The 13,799-nt window shown below is 38.7% G+C and overlaps 1 protein-coding gene across 6 annotated transcripts in view; it reads right to left on the bottom strand.

Moving 5' to 3' along the window:
* Window positions 1-2,206: 2,206 nt before the first annotated feature.
* PMS1 (PMS1 homolog 1, mismatch repair system component) overlaps window positions 2,207-13,799 on the bottom strand; it is a 43,720-nt gene continuing 32,127 nt past the window's right edge. For all 6 annotated transcript variants that reach the window (XM_084522905.1, XM_084522906.1, XM_084522904.1 and 3 more), the window contains 4 exons: window positions 13,191-13,640; window positions 12,518-12,648; window positions 5,049-5,209; window positions 2,207-2,639 (listed from right to left, as the gene is read on the bottom strand). In XM_084522905.1, coding sequence (XP_084379031.1) covers window positions 2,448-2,639; window positions 5,049-5,209; window positions 12,518-12,648; window positions 13,191-13,640 — 934 coding nt within the window. In that variant the 3' untranslated portion in view covers window positions 2,207-2,447. The remainder of the gene's footprint in view (window positions 2,640-5,048; window positions 5,210-12,517; window positions 12,649-13,190; window positions 13,641-13,799) is intronic.

The following is a 13,799-nucleotide window of genomic DNA, read 5'->3' on the forward strand; positions in this document are numbered from 1 at the left end:
TTTTTAAACTCAGCCTAGGGGATGGATAATGATTGAATACTTTTTCCTCTGAAACTACTTTTTCCTCTGAAACTTGTCTCATCAAAGATACTAGTAGCTGGTCCAAAGTAAACAGTTTATTTTTTGGTAAATAAATATTAATCTCATTAACTGCGATATATATTACATCAATTATCCTTCCCAACTGACTAAAGTTGGTATACATATTAAGGTCTACCAGACTTCATTTGGTGATCCATTCTCCCAGTTCTCTTCAGCATTTCTGTTAGGGATACTCTATGAACTCTTAACAGCTTATATCCAAACAGAAACTTAAATAAACAAAGTATAACCTTCCGTATCCACTGACACCCTGGGATCCTGTTTCCCCCTAGAGCCAAGTGTCACATCTCCTTCCTGTGTCTCCATGCACCTACTCTCTAAAAATCTGCACTGACTGACATTTACAGCCAACATGTGCCCAACTATCCAGCCACGATCTCATCCTGTGCTTCTCTCACGGGCACAAAATCCCTCCATAAATTCATCCCAACACATCAAAATCTGTTGAAACCTTTAGCAGCCGGGAAGCATACTGCCTGGACCCAAAAGAACTGCTCAGTCACCCATGTGGTGGCACCAGGCATCAAATGGCCTTTCAGTTCGACAGCACATCAACCCCCAAAGTATCTGCAGGCCTTCAGAGGTACTCCTTCACGGCTATGTTTTAAGACTAGATCAAGTATTACAGTAGATATTAAACTTCCTCTTCTTTCAGAAAAACCACTCCTTCCCCACTTACACTTAACTATTATATTATAACTATTATCACACAGGATTCACTTGAAGGCTCTCAAAGCCTAATATTTCACCTGTTCTCAGTCTGACCTGGCACATGCACGAGAGGTAGGAAACAGCAACAGTGAAAGTTGCATTTTCTTGTGCTCCTGCTCCTACCAAGACAGCAACAGGGAGGGAGTACCTTGTTTACTACTACACCTTACCTTAGATCAGGCCTTTGCACTGTTCTTCCTTCTGCATTTAGTGCCCTATATTTTCTTCTACGTGCCTCACAAGCAGAAGTCAGCATGTGTTTTGAATGGAGCAGAAGTCTCAGCAGCAGGTGGCTGGGTCATCTGCATGCATAATAGAGCAAATGCTGGATTCAGCCTGCCTTTTGCCTGCATGGAGGTACAAGGTGTATGATGTCATGTACTGCTCTTAGGCAATTTATTAACTTCATTTACTAGTTCAACGTTGGTTGAAACGCAGCAATAAACCAGTAACTTGCATTTTTATTGTGTGCATTTGCTTATCTGGTCTGATATTCTCATCCACAAACTAGCTTACACTTAGGCCTTTTAGCAACCTTCTAACCACTTATCTAGCAGTCACAGCAATACCAAAAAGGTAGGTCTAACTCTTAGTTTCCTAATGCCACAATTTGCTATGACAGAAAAACTGGGTATAGACATATTTTCAGGTGTAGACATATTTTCAAGACCTTTCTTGAAACTTTTAAAGCATACTAATTCAGCGACAGTGCAGCTGCTATGCACAGAAAGCATAATCTACTAAGTTTATGGAAGTAGCCTACTACTCAAAATACAGGAGAAAACACTAGGTTACGGAAGGAAGAGGATGAACAAGTTTACCGTAATCAGCAGCTCTTCATATAGTAGACTTCTCTCTAGTTATGCCACATTCTCCTTAAGTGAGGACTGTTTGTGCTTCTCACTCCCCGTTTATGTACAGCACTCTACCAACACATATTGACACCTGCTTTCAGTGCCAGCCTTTCCAACCTGTAGTTGTGACTCTTATCCTTTTGTCTTTTAAATCATTTGCCAGTTTTTGATGACCTAAAGCTGTAAGTGTGGTGTACTTCTAAGATTCACACCTTTGTAAACTAAGGTTAGAAATATTCTGAGTTATTTGCATAATTAGAGAAAAGCCTTTCGAAGACTAAGACTTCAATACCCATTTACACAATCTTGCTATTTTCAAACAGAAATAACACTATGAATTTGTGGCAACAATACCTGTACAGGGAAATGCCAAGTTTAAATACCTACAGCTACCTCGCTTCCTTGAACAATTATCATCTCCTGTCACAGTGCAGTAAGTTTTGCCGGGTTCCAATGAAAGCAGTTTCTAACCACTTCATATCTAAAGCATTTTGATATACTGTTATTTTCTAAACATGCAGCAATAAGGACAGAATCAAACCAGTTGAGAATATTGCTTTAATAAATTCTTACCAAAAAAAAAAAAAAGTTTGTTTCTCTACAGTATTAATTTATTTCCATTTGTCAAGTAGTATTTGAATCTAAATCAAAAAACTCCAGAAAGTGAACTTACAATAATAAAAAGTCATTATACAAAAGCTTTACACAAAACATTCTGAAGTTACAGAGTAACGATCAAAATTAAGTAAGAGAGAAATGATCCCAAACAAAATGTTCCATTTACTGAATAAATTCCTTGGAGTTGTGCTTGTTAACTTCTGGAATATCTGTTAAGTGATGAAAAAAAGGACGACCATGAACACAGCCTTTATTTTCCCTTCCAAGCTGTTGCTTCATCCTGTAAACTGTGTTTTGTACATCTTCTTTTGACAAATGTAAGGGCAGCTGCCGAGCTAAACGCACTGCTTCTCCCTGTGGAAAGGAAAACAAAACCAAAAACCCAATAGTATTAAAGTGCCGCTTTGTAACATATTAACCTGAGGCTACCAGAAAGCAGGAATTAAGCACTCACTGTTGAAAGGTCACTTTTCTCTTTTCTGCTGATATATTCTGAACATTCTGAATCCCAGAAACTCAAATGGAACTCTAAACATATCTTACTGGTCATTTCATGCACTTCTACAAGAGTCACACATAGTCAGTCTCCTGGTCCTGTCTGTACTCTTTTCTTTCTTTTAGGGTCCACTTTTGCAAGATGCTCAGTGTTTCTGAACATGAGATTTTCTGTTGGCAACAGTATCAACTGAAGACATTTATCAGTTCACAAGACACACTGTACACCACAAGATAACGAACTAGCATAAATTAAACAGCTAAACAGTTTTAAAAATAATACAGTGAAATTTTAAATCAATGCTGTATTAACTATAACCTACTTTATTCAGTTATCTCACAGTACTAGAAAGCAGAAGTGACTAGTTACTAAACACAACTACCGAAGCACCCACCCGCAAAGAATCCGACAACTTCCAAATGATTTTTTCAGACAATTTTTGCTTTTGGGTCTACCAGAAGATGGTAAAAGATGAGGAAATGCTGACTGCTCAAACATGAAACTCATGATAGAAGTTGCAATTCTGAACATGACAGCAAACAGCATTTCCAGTGTTTAGCCCACCAGAATGGCAAAAAACACCCAGTGTTTATCTTTAAAATCATTTTTTCATGATTGCAAGCCACATACTTCCTAGTAAACATGCATTTTCCAGCTACTTTTATTGCTGTATGCGCTTCCTCTTTCTAAATGCTCCTCACAGGATTGAAAATTGTTTTTAATAAAGCTTCCTTTGATAATCTCTTAATATTTATCTTTATTATTTATATATATACACACACCTTTATGCACACACCTCTCTTCAAAACACGAGCCTTCCTACAAACCAACTCCATCCCAGTCCATCTGACTAATGAGTATTTGTAAGTAGAGAAAATAAAGCTTCCACCTCCAAACCAAGTTACATTCCTGCCTCAGGGCTTAACTCACCCCTTCTTCAAGGGTGCATGAGAATGGTTCTGTGGTACACAACAGAATCACACTTGCTTCAAAGGCAGCTGTAAATTTGCTGCCTCAAAAAGACAGGAAAAGATCTGTACAAGTAATATTTAAAAAGTCAAGTGTATATTCTTTGTAAGTGCCCAAGTCCCACTCAGTAGCCTGATTCAGGAAAGCGTGTTGGCAATTACTTAAACCAAGAAAAAACTGAGCACGTACTTTGGTATTCTTTCTTCACAGATTGCTAGGAAATGGAATTAAGGATAGCATTAGTGAAACATCTAGAATTAAGATAAAAAAAAAATGATCGAAACCTACTCTTGTTAGTTACTCCAGCTTTCACTAGTACCGTATGTATTAATTGTATGTGAAAATTCATGCCCATTATTGTCTCTGGACAGACAAATTCATCTATTTGCATATCAAATATTGACAAAGGGCATTCCAGTTCCAACTGTTGCATAGTAACTTCTGAAAACAGATTAAAGATTCTTTTACTCAAGTACCATACCTCTAGCTGCCTATGAGAAATGCTGGCTGCTGGTGGAGAACACGTGGTTTCCTCTGCCAGCACACAGCAGAACTTACTAGTGCACTGAATGCAGTGGTCTTCTAGGACTGTCAGTTGTCAGCATGTGCTTCCTTTAACTGCAGAAGTTACTGATGTTACCTAAATACAAGCATTTGCAGAAGCATATGGATTTCACTGCTTGTGAGACTTCATTTTTTTTACTTCCATGTCTTAATTCCAGTGACAGCTTGCTTTCTGGCAAGGAAGTCTCCCTTTGTCTCTATCCTCTCTTTGACTGAATCATAGGAATTTTTGAGTGGAAATGGTGTACTTTCTGCTTTTCAGGACGTGTATCTCATTGAGTTTTACATGACAGTTAAGCTTTAGATAACACTTTTCATAAACTACTATATTAAATCATTTTATCATTTCTTCACAGATGCATTTACAAAGGAGTAAAAGCTTGAAGACTTCTGGGCTCAACTGCTTGTAGAATTTGTAAACAATTTTATGACAGTTCTGTATTCTAACATGGAGCTTTCTAGTCTGAAAATTGCTTAAGTAGAAAAATTTTGTGAACCTAAGTATGTATTGGATCACATTGCACTGTTTTGCAGTATGTCTGACGGAAGTATTTAGGTAAGCAATGCAGAACTCATACACCTCAAAGAAGATCTGGTGTTCTCCTTTTCAGAAGTAACTTCTGTATGGAACAGAACTACATTACTTAAAAACTGAAGAAAGATTTGTCAAGCTGTTTAAAGACTTAATGTAAGCTTAGCTGGTCAGCACTTACTAGCAAATTGTTACATCTTACCTCCAAGTAATTTATCACTTTGAGAGGCCTACATTCATGTACTTCCTTTGCATTCCTATTAACTACTGCATTCAGAATTTCTTTCAAATCAGAAAGACCATAGTATGGCAGACAATTAGCCATTCCTTCTATTTCCATATGACTTTCTGTAGGTGAAGCACCTGAAAATATGAAAACAAAACAGTAATTTATACACATATACACTTTGATTTCTATTCTGGAGCAATTCATAGAAAATTAAACAGATGTAAAATTGCTTAATAAATTAATATAATGAATTCAGTACAACCAGGAAACCTTTTTGTCATCCTTCTCTGGAGTGAAGAGCATTTTTTTTGTCCCAGGTTTTACAGTCGCGATGCGTGCATATTGACATCACAAACACTTCTGTGTATTTTAATTCAAATCCTGGCTGGCACTGTTTAAATGCTTAAAGCATTTTGCAACATTCCCAGTCTTGAGCATAGCTTTAATTAAAGTTTATTTAAAATTTCTACTGCTTTTATTAAAACATACATGAAATTGAATTAGAAGCTTGTAATAAATTCCAATTGAGTTTGAAAAAAAATAAAACAGTGTTAGCACTACTTCCTATGGAATTGGTTTAGACATCTGTACAGTTCAAATGCTAACAGAAGGAAGCTCTTAGGCACCCAGCTCATGTATAAGAGACCTTCAGTGCTCATTCATAGTGTGCACAGAAATCTCAACCCAACTGGCATGGATCTCCTCCCTTTTCCTCTGCCACAAACTTGAGAAATAAGAACTTCACAGGAAAAGCGTGGCAAAGTACAATTCCTAATGAAAACAAATCCACTCTTATGTAATGTCTCAAGGTGGGCTAAATTACATTCAGCCTGGATCATGAGTGGTTTTTTGCAAAGTCAAAAAAGCAGGAGACAAATAGATTAGTATAACCAGGATTAAACAAAAAAACTAAAACTGTGGTAAGGGACAATTCACATTCCTAATAGAGACACAGGCTAATACTAGGAATGATCTGAAAGATTTTCGAAATGAGAAGACACATACGTGCAATATGTTACCACAACGTACTTTCATTAGGCATTGGAATGAGATTGTTATCCATGACTGGGCACTGTTTATTTGACAGTCATTAAATGAGTCTGTAGGTCAACAGATAGGTTGAAAACAGTTCTCTAAATATGAGTGTGTCACCAGGTAAATAATGTTGGACTTGTTTTATGCTTCATGGCCAGAGACACTTGGACCAGAGTGGGAATTTGATACAAGGAACTAAAAATCACATAACCTACTTCCAGCTATATATTTAGCACCACTTCAGATTTGAAGCTTTATTTCCTTTTTCACCCAGCATTGTTGCCCTCTTCTTTTTCAGGCTGTCTTTCCCTAATCTTGGCCAGCAAAACCAGCCATTTTTTATGTACTGCTATAAGCCTGTGATCAGAATCAGCTGAAAGCAAAAGTTTAAACTATCTGAAAGGTTGCCAGCTACTAAAGGTGAGATAAGACCACGTACTATGCCAACATTTCCCCATAAGAAAGGCCGCAAGAGACAGCGTCAAAGATGAAGTCTGTTCTTAATCTCCTCCAGCCCTTTTCATTTTTATGCAAATTTTGTTTTAATGAAAGCAAGACTGGATTTGTGTCACTGTTCCAGACCGCTTGCTGCTTTCTCTCTACAAGAAGATCATATCCTATCTGATGAACCTTCAATAGTTCTGTATGCTCTATATGTTGCCAACGACAGGATTTTATATGCTCTATAGGCTACCAAAGCTCTATATGCTAACAAAGACAGGACAAAGAACTTCATTAAGTTTCAAATGTTAAGATTTTCAGTTTAAAAGTTTGCATTCCCTCTTAAAGTCTCACGACACTGAGTTCCAGGATTTGCTAAGCATTTTTTTTTAAGCAAACCCAGTAAACTAGTCAGACATGCTTGCTTGTAAGACTGCTGATGCTCAAAACTTTTTAGTTTTACCGATAGCAATTTCTTTGTATGCCAATTTTGACAGTCAGATTTGACTTCACAATACTTTTCACTTACTTGAAAGTCAGATGAGACTTCAAAGCAAGTGTAACGTAAGAACAAACAATACAAATCGTGAAATTTCCTTCTTTAGCACTTCTGTTTGTGTATCATTCTCCTTTTCTGCTTACATTCTTGAAACTGAAAAGTAGTCCATTGCATGCTGATTAACATATTTATCTGCAAGTCTTTGCAGGAATTCAGATATTGGCAGCATCTGATGATATAAGCAGATGTCCAAACCTCAGTGTACTTGTAAATTTTTGACAAAATATACATTAAGATTTTTGAGTACTCAAACAGCAGTCTTCAAGCAGTATCCATGGTAATTTCTGTGAAATGCTCTGCAACTTCCAAGGAAAATATGTCAGTGAACAAATAAACTAGTTTTCAACTCACTAAAAATGTGGATTTCTCATTGCTACAAATTTCCCCTTTTTCTGTCCAAACAAAACATTTACAATCATCTTTGGATAATTCCTTTTTGATGGCCAGGAAAAACTGCTCTCTTCCAGCTGCCACCTAGATTAGGTGACACTCTAAGTCTACCTAGCTGACAGTCTATGATCAAAATCAAGCTGAAATAAAGGAGCAGCATGATTTTCCACTGGTCGGTTACAAGAGCTGAGGCAGCTCATGTTACCAAGGAAGATGGGTTATTTGCCTGTTACTGCTCTTTGAAGCCCTGTAAGCACATTCTTTGCATATACACAGGTTAGATGCACATATTCTACTAAGCATACAGTTCTACCCTAACAGCACGCCTTAGGGCATGACACTAGGCCCACCGTAATAAAAATAAATAGATAAAATAAATAAAATAAAAAGGGTAAGACGTGGTCCCTGCTCCCAGTTCCTTTCCACCCCAAAATTCATCCTATCACGTGTTGTAAAGGTCCATATTCCAAAAACATGTTAAGAAGAACTGGATGGAAAGTAATTCATCTTGCTTCTTGAAACGCTCCTCTGTATATAGGGATCACTGCAAGCTACACCCAGCAAACAAATGCCTGGAAGATCCCAGAGTACTGAGCTAAGTAAAAGCAAACAGGCTGCTCTCCCAAAGGTAGCATCACTTGAAGTCTCAGTAAGGCCAAAACATGAGGGGGCGGGAGGGCAGTGGAAGGAGGACTGGAGCTCAGCGTCACAGCTCTGCAGATCACAACAACTGGCACGTTCCACAAAGAAACCATTGATTTTGCCTAACTGACATATTTACAGCAAGAAGCTTTTTCTGAGCTATTTCACAACATGTTTTTCACTGTCAGCTATCCAGAGAAAAATCTAGTTAAAAACTCCTTAGACTGCTGAGCAATCAATATAAGGAGAGACAAAGAGACTTTATGAAAAATATTGGTCTACCAAAACAAGAAGATATGACACATCCAATGTCTAAGATACTTAAAACAGCTTTGGTTGCAGTCAGAGTCTAAAAACAATAAAAAACAAAGCTAAATGACATTCTTTTCTCACAGCAAAGGAGCATTCAAAGGACAGACTTAGCCTTAAACGAAGGCAACACACAAGTAAGGCCTGAAACTCTTGCACTTCTTTAAAAGTTGCTATCCAAGGGCTGCACTGGTGAAAAAGGATAACATTGCCAGAAGCTGAAAGAGTTTTCCTGCTAAAATGACAGGACAAGATCAGAACTCCATGTGAAAATGAGTCCTTGACAGGAGGAAAAGTCCTAATTAGACCATTCAAAACCCTATGAGGTGAAGTCAGAGAAAAATATCTTGGCAATATAAGGCTGATGAAATTGAAAACTAATCATTCAGGCAAGTAAATCGAATAAAAAGTTAATAGTTTCCTGTTACTAAAAAAAAAAAAAAAATCTATGATGGAAAAACAAAACAAAACAAAACACAAAACCAGTCTAATTTAACTCCAGAAGCACTTCAACACCCCAACTTTAAAGTGGCAGGAAGTGCCCAAGCACAGTGGCAGATCTGCCAGTGTTAATAATGGCAGGGTTCTGATTTTCCCAACAGAAGACACGAAATTCCAAAATGAAAACCTCCTTGACCACTGGTTAGCTAGCAATATTGGCATTGCTCCACCTGAAGTCAAGCATTTCAGTCTTCCTGTCCATGGGATCAGAAGTAAATCAAATGGATCCTTTGGAAAAGAAAGCTCTGGGGAGGGTCTACATGAAATCATCTTGCTTACAGAACACAAAAAGACTACCGATCTCTACAAGCCTCTAAGATGAGGATGTCCCAAAAACAGTCATTAAAATGCTGCACATTACAATCGTGTCTGATCACTCTGAAAGTCCCCACATGGTGAAGAGCTTTGAGATGAATGGCCTGTGCACCGACTGTCCTTCTGTATGGCCTGACCGGTCCCGCATCACCCTTTAAATGTGATATGGTGGTGGTGCTGTGCCATTAACTGGCTTGCTTGGTCTCACGGTACCAGGTTGAAAGGCAAAGCAGGCGTAGAACTCACGTGTGCTGACACGAGGACTGGCACCACCTTGAGCCTTCAGGTCAGCAGAAAGGGCCCCACCAAGCCGGTAAGCAAGCAAGTGAATCACCAGCGGGAGGAGGAGGAGCAGGTGAACAAAGTGGGGTTACTTTACAGATGTTGTCTTCTCTTATGGCTCCTGTTACAAGGTTGCCTGGAAAGCTCCAATGTTGCACCCTGCCTGCATGGAGAATTACTGTAACAATAGTAAGACAGGGATCAGCCTCTGATTTTTGTCTGCAATTTTGGGACATTCACTGCCCCAAAGGCATTCAGACTGTCCTTTGAAGGGGTATGAAGTTATCAGAGGAGTTGAATAGAGTCAATATTAAGAAACAGCAGTCAAAGGAAGATTCAAGAGAGCTGACAAATTAGGCGAGACAGCAACCCGTCCCAAATAATTAACAGTATGTACCGAAGAAAAAACTTTTCTGAGACAACTTCTAGTCCAAAAACATCTAAGCAAACATCCCCTTTGCAGGCTGTATCTGAGTTTAACAACAAACAAATCAAACAAAGACACTGTAAAATGTTTTATGAGATGAACTTGTATTCGAAGTTGAGAAATGCTACAGAATATTCCGGTGTGAGTTGGACAAAACATGCCTGGTCTGCAGGTCACTTTACGTAAAGATTAAGAGAAGAAGGATCTAGAATAAAGAACCCCAAACTACAAAGTGAAATTTCCAAAAAAGGGCAGGCAAGGAGTGTTAATAATTGTGTTCCTGAAAAATAGATTTAGTAAGTGTTTGTAACAGCAAGAGTTTGTGGCGTATTTCAGGGGGGAGTTTAATAAAAGAAAGAAAAGAGAGGAACTGATGAAGTATTAAGTAAAAATCCTTGGGTCGGTTGGAAAAAAGGCTGGGTGAAATTCCATTTTTTTTCCTGGTCTTTCTACCTTCCTCTGCAATGCTATGCTCTTTTAAAAGCAGGGGCTGTAACTGCCGTAATGTCATCAGCAGAAGCTTATAAACATGACTGACAAGCCTCAGATGTGAATAACGTTTCACTCAAGTAGTTAAAATATCAGACTGGGACAAAGAACAGAATTCGATTCCCATTCTTCATATGGGCTGGCCATAAAGTACTCATCAAGCCCATGGCTTATCTACCGTGGTTCCTCAACCTGTACAGTGCACAAAGCCAACGGAGTAGCCTTCATACTTCTACTAACTGCCATCCAAATGCAAACAAGTTTCCTCACAAGACTTCATTTTCTTCATTTTATACAGCTAGGGACATTGTATTTGAAGACAGTCACTTACTACTTCCTGGTTACTAGGTCGAGTCCTTTGGTGCAAAACATTATTGTTAAATACTGCTCTTACCCTAAGCAAGCCATCTTAAAAGTCGTTTCCCTCCTCCAGTATCACGAGACTGCTCAACAACTCTAATCTGCTGTTACCTAAAAACTGTCTTCACAATTCTCCAGAGTGAATTTATGCACAACCAGTTTACATTAATCGGATTCTGCGTAAACCTGAATCGTGGGAGAAGCCCCCTGCAACCCAAGGAAAGTTTGTGAGCAAAAAGGCTGAGTTCAGATCCCTTCCTCCCGTATTTGTCTAGAGACAAATCGTAGACCTGCTCAGCTGCTGATTTACTTGACTGAGCTTTGGAAGAGCTGTCTCTTACCATAGGTGCTCTATTCCCCTAATCATTCAATCTAAGTGTATTTCCACGAACACTGCTTTTACAAAGTTCTTGTTATTTATCACAGGATTTAGCCAGTCAGAAAGAAGCGTCCTTGTTTTTGTTGTGCATGGTTAAGAAAAGAAAACAGCTTAGGCTCTGCTCTTCCCAAGAGCCAGCCTCTGACTGAGGGAATTACTCCACATCCCTTTTTTGTCCCTACTCTTAAAAGATCCCATATGTTGGAGTAGATCTGTCATCACTATACATATGCGGGGTTCTGTAACACATGAAGCTATAGCATTTCTAACAGCTCTTATAGTGAACCTTTTCTCCGAGCTGTCACAGCTAGGTACCACCCCCAAGGAAGTTTGCTTTTCTTGGAATTCTGCTGGAGAAATCCTGTTGCACAGAACTGACCCTGGGTGGGTTGACTCTGGACTTCCAACAGCATCCCTGCAAATCACTCTTCAGGAAAATATTTAAACATTATATCTCTCTTGCTAAGGTGAAAGGATGTTATATTGAACAGATCTAGTCTGTGATCAAATTAGAGGCATTGAAAAGTAGACTGAGAGTTGAGAACAAACTACCAAAAGGGCTGACAGTGATCCTCTAACCCTCTCTTCACTGGCCCCTTTGGGCCCTATATTAAATCCTGATAGAACAATAACTATCAATAAATTCAATATTCAATAAATCCTGAAGAACAGTAAGCTGCTCCGGCTCCTTACTGGACCTCCTCAACTTCTGAAGGGCAGAGGGATAGTCCGCTAAAGCACATACTCACAGGGGATTCTGCAAATACCTATCCTCTTGGAAGAAGATGCAGGACTATGGAATTCTCATCGCTTTAATCACTCTGTCAGAATGGCAATCCAGCATTTGGAGAATACATTTTTTTTTTTTTAATACCAAAAATGTCAGGAGAATGTGGATTTCAAGCACTCTTTGAAATGCTGAGATGTGTAAATAGGAAGTGCTCGTTACATTGTTATCTACAGACCTTTCCTTTTTTATCCATGTTTTCAGTTACTAGTTTTTATTACTCAATGTTCCACGTAGACAATTACTGTCCTAACAAAGCAATAAAGAATCACAGAATCATCTAGGTTGGAAGAGACCTCCAAGATCACCAAGTCCAACCTCTGACCTAACACTAACCAGTCCTCCACTAAACCATATCCCTGAGCTCTATATCTAAACGTCTTTTACATTCTCAATCTTAGGGATGGCAGGACCTCAGTGCTTTAAATGATAAGGTGATGTTGAACAACAAGATCTACATCATTTAATTCAGTAAATCAGAATAAGCAAGCCCCTGTAAGACTAAAAGATTTTAAAACCACCATACCTTCAATCATTTTTATCTGGAATCCATTTGCTACAAGCCTTGGATCTGTCAAATAAGCTGATCCCTTTAATCTCTGGTAATCCTTCTGCATTTTGTAAAGAGCAGACATATAGTGAGATCCACCAAGAATACTGGAAAGAAAAAACAGCCAAAAGGTTAAAAAATATAATGAATTTGAAAATTAAAACTGTGAGAAAAATGCACTAAAAATGTTAAGGCATCGAGAGTGATCAAAAATTTTTAAAAGTATTTGGAAAAAAGCAGTTTGCTCAAAGAAGAAATATAAAGCATCAACTATTCATGTATCTTAAAGAATGACCAAGTTTAGACATATAATAATAATAATTACATCAGCCGTTCCCTAATCCGTGGGGAAAGTTAGCTAGAGTGAAGTTGTGAAAATGTGCAGGATTTAGTTTCCCTCTGGGGGAAGAAACTTGTCTTCACTGCACTACCAGCCAAACAGGTCAAAACTCATACTTATTTCAACTGGAGTATGACCAGGCCTGCTCATTATTTGTTCATTTGTTTATCTCTAAGAGCATATTTTTATGCTTTGTATGCTTTCAGATTAAAATAGTCACAGAATCAGCAAACAGGGCCATACAAACCTACTCTAACTAACCATCAATTATTTAAATAATACACAGATTTTTGCTCATTTGTACGCTACCTGTCTGTTAACACGATTGGCTTGTCCAGTTTCTCTACTGGAAGCTGGTGATTCTTCAGCAATCTTTTGTGCAGCAGGGCTTCTTCCAACCTATATGGATTCAGCAACATCAGCTTTTTTTCCGTAGCGAATATCCAGATATCAGGAAAGCTCTGACGACGGATCAGGTAAAGCTCGTGTTCAGCTGAATTACTTTTCTCACGCCTCTGATGTCTACAGGAGCTCAGGGAAAAAGGTACTGTCACAGTTTTCAGAGGCTGCTCAACTTTCTGCTTCTTTTCAGTTTGAGCATGGAACATTTTGTCAAGCTTCTGCTGGTTGGACAGGGAACTCTTCAGCCTGGGTTTCTGTCTCTCTGTGTCCTTCGTGGGTCTGTGCACTGCTTGCTGCATAGCTTTACTGGCCTCTCTGTTGTATCGTTCCAGGTCTTTAGCAGCTTTTATTTCATAGCTTAAAAGAGAAAATGAACCAGTTGAACCAAGCAAGAAACCCCAGACTCCAACTCCAGTACTAGCAAAAGGCAAGGAACCCATCCCTAAATAGGCGAGAATCCCCATGGTTCATTAATTAGCCACATCAATAAGCTTCCACTACGAATGGGGTGGGAGG

The sequence above is a fragment of the Aythya ferina genome (genome assembly GCF_964211825.1).
Source record: "Aythya ferina genome assembly, chromosome: 6".
Classification (NCBI taxonomy): domain Eukaryota; kingdom Metazoa; phylum Chordata; class Aves; order Anseriformes; family Anatidae; genus Aythya; species Aythya ferina.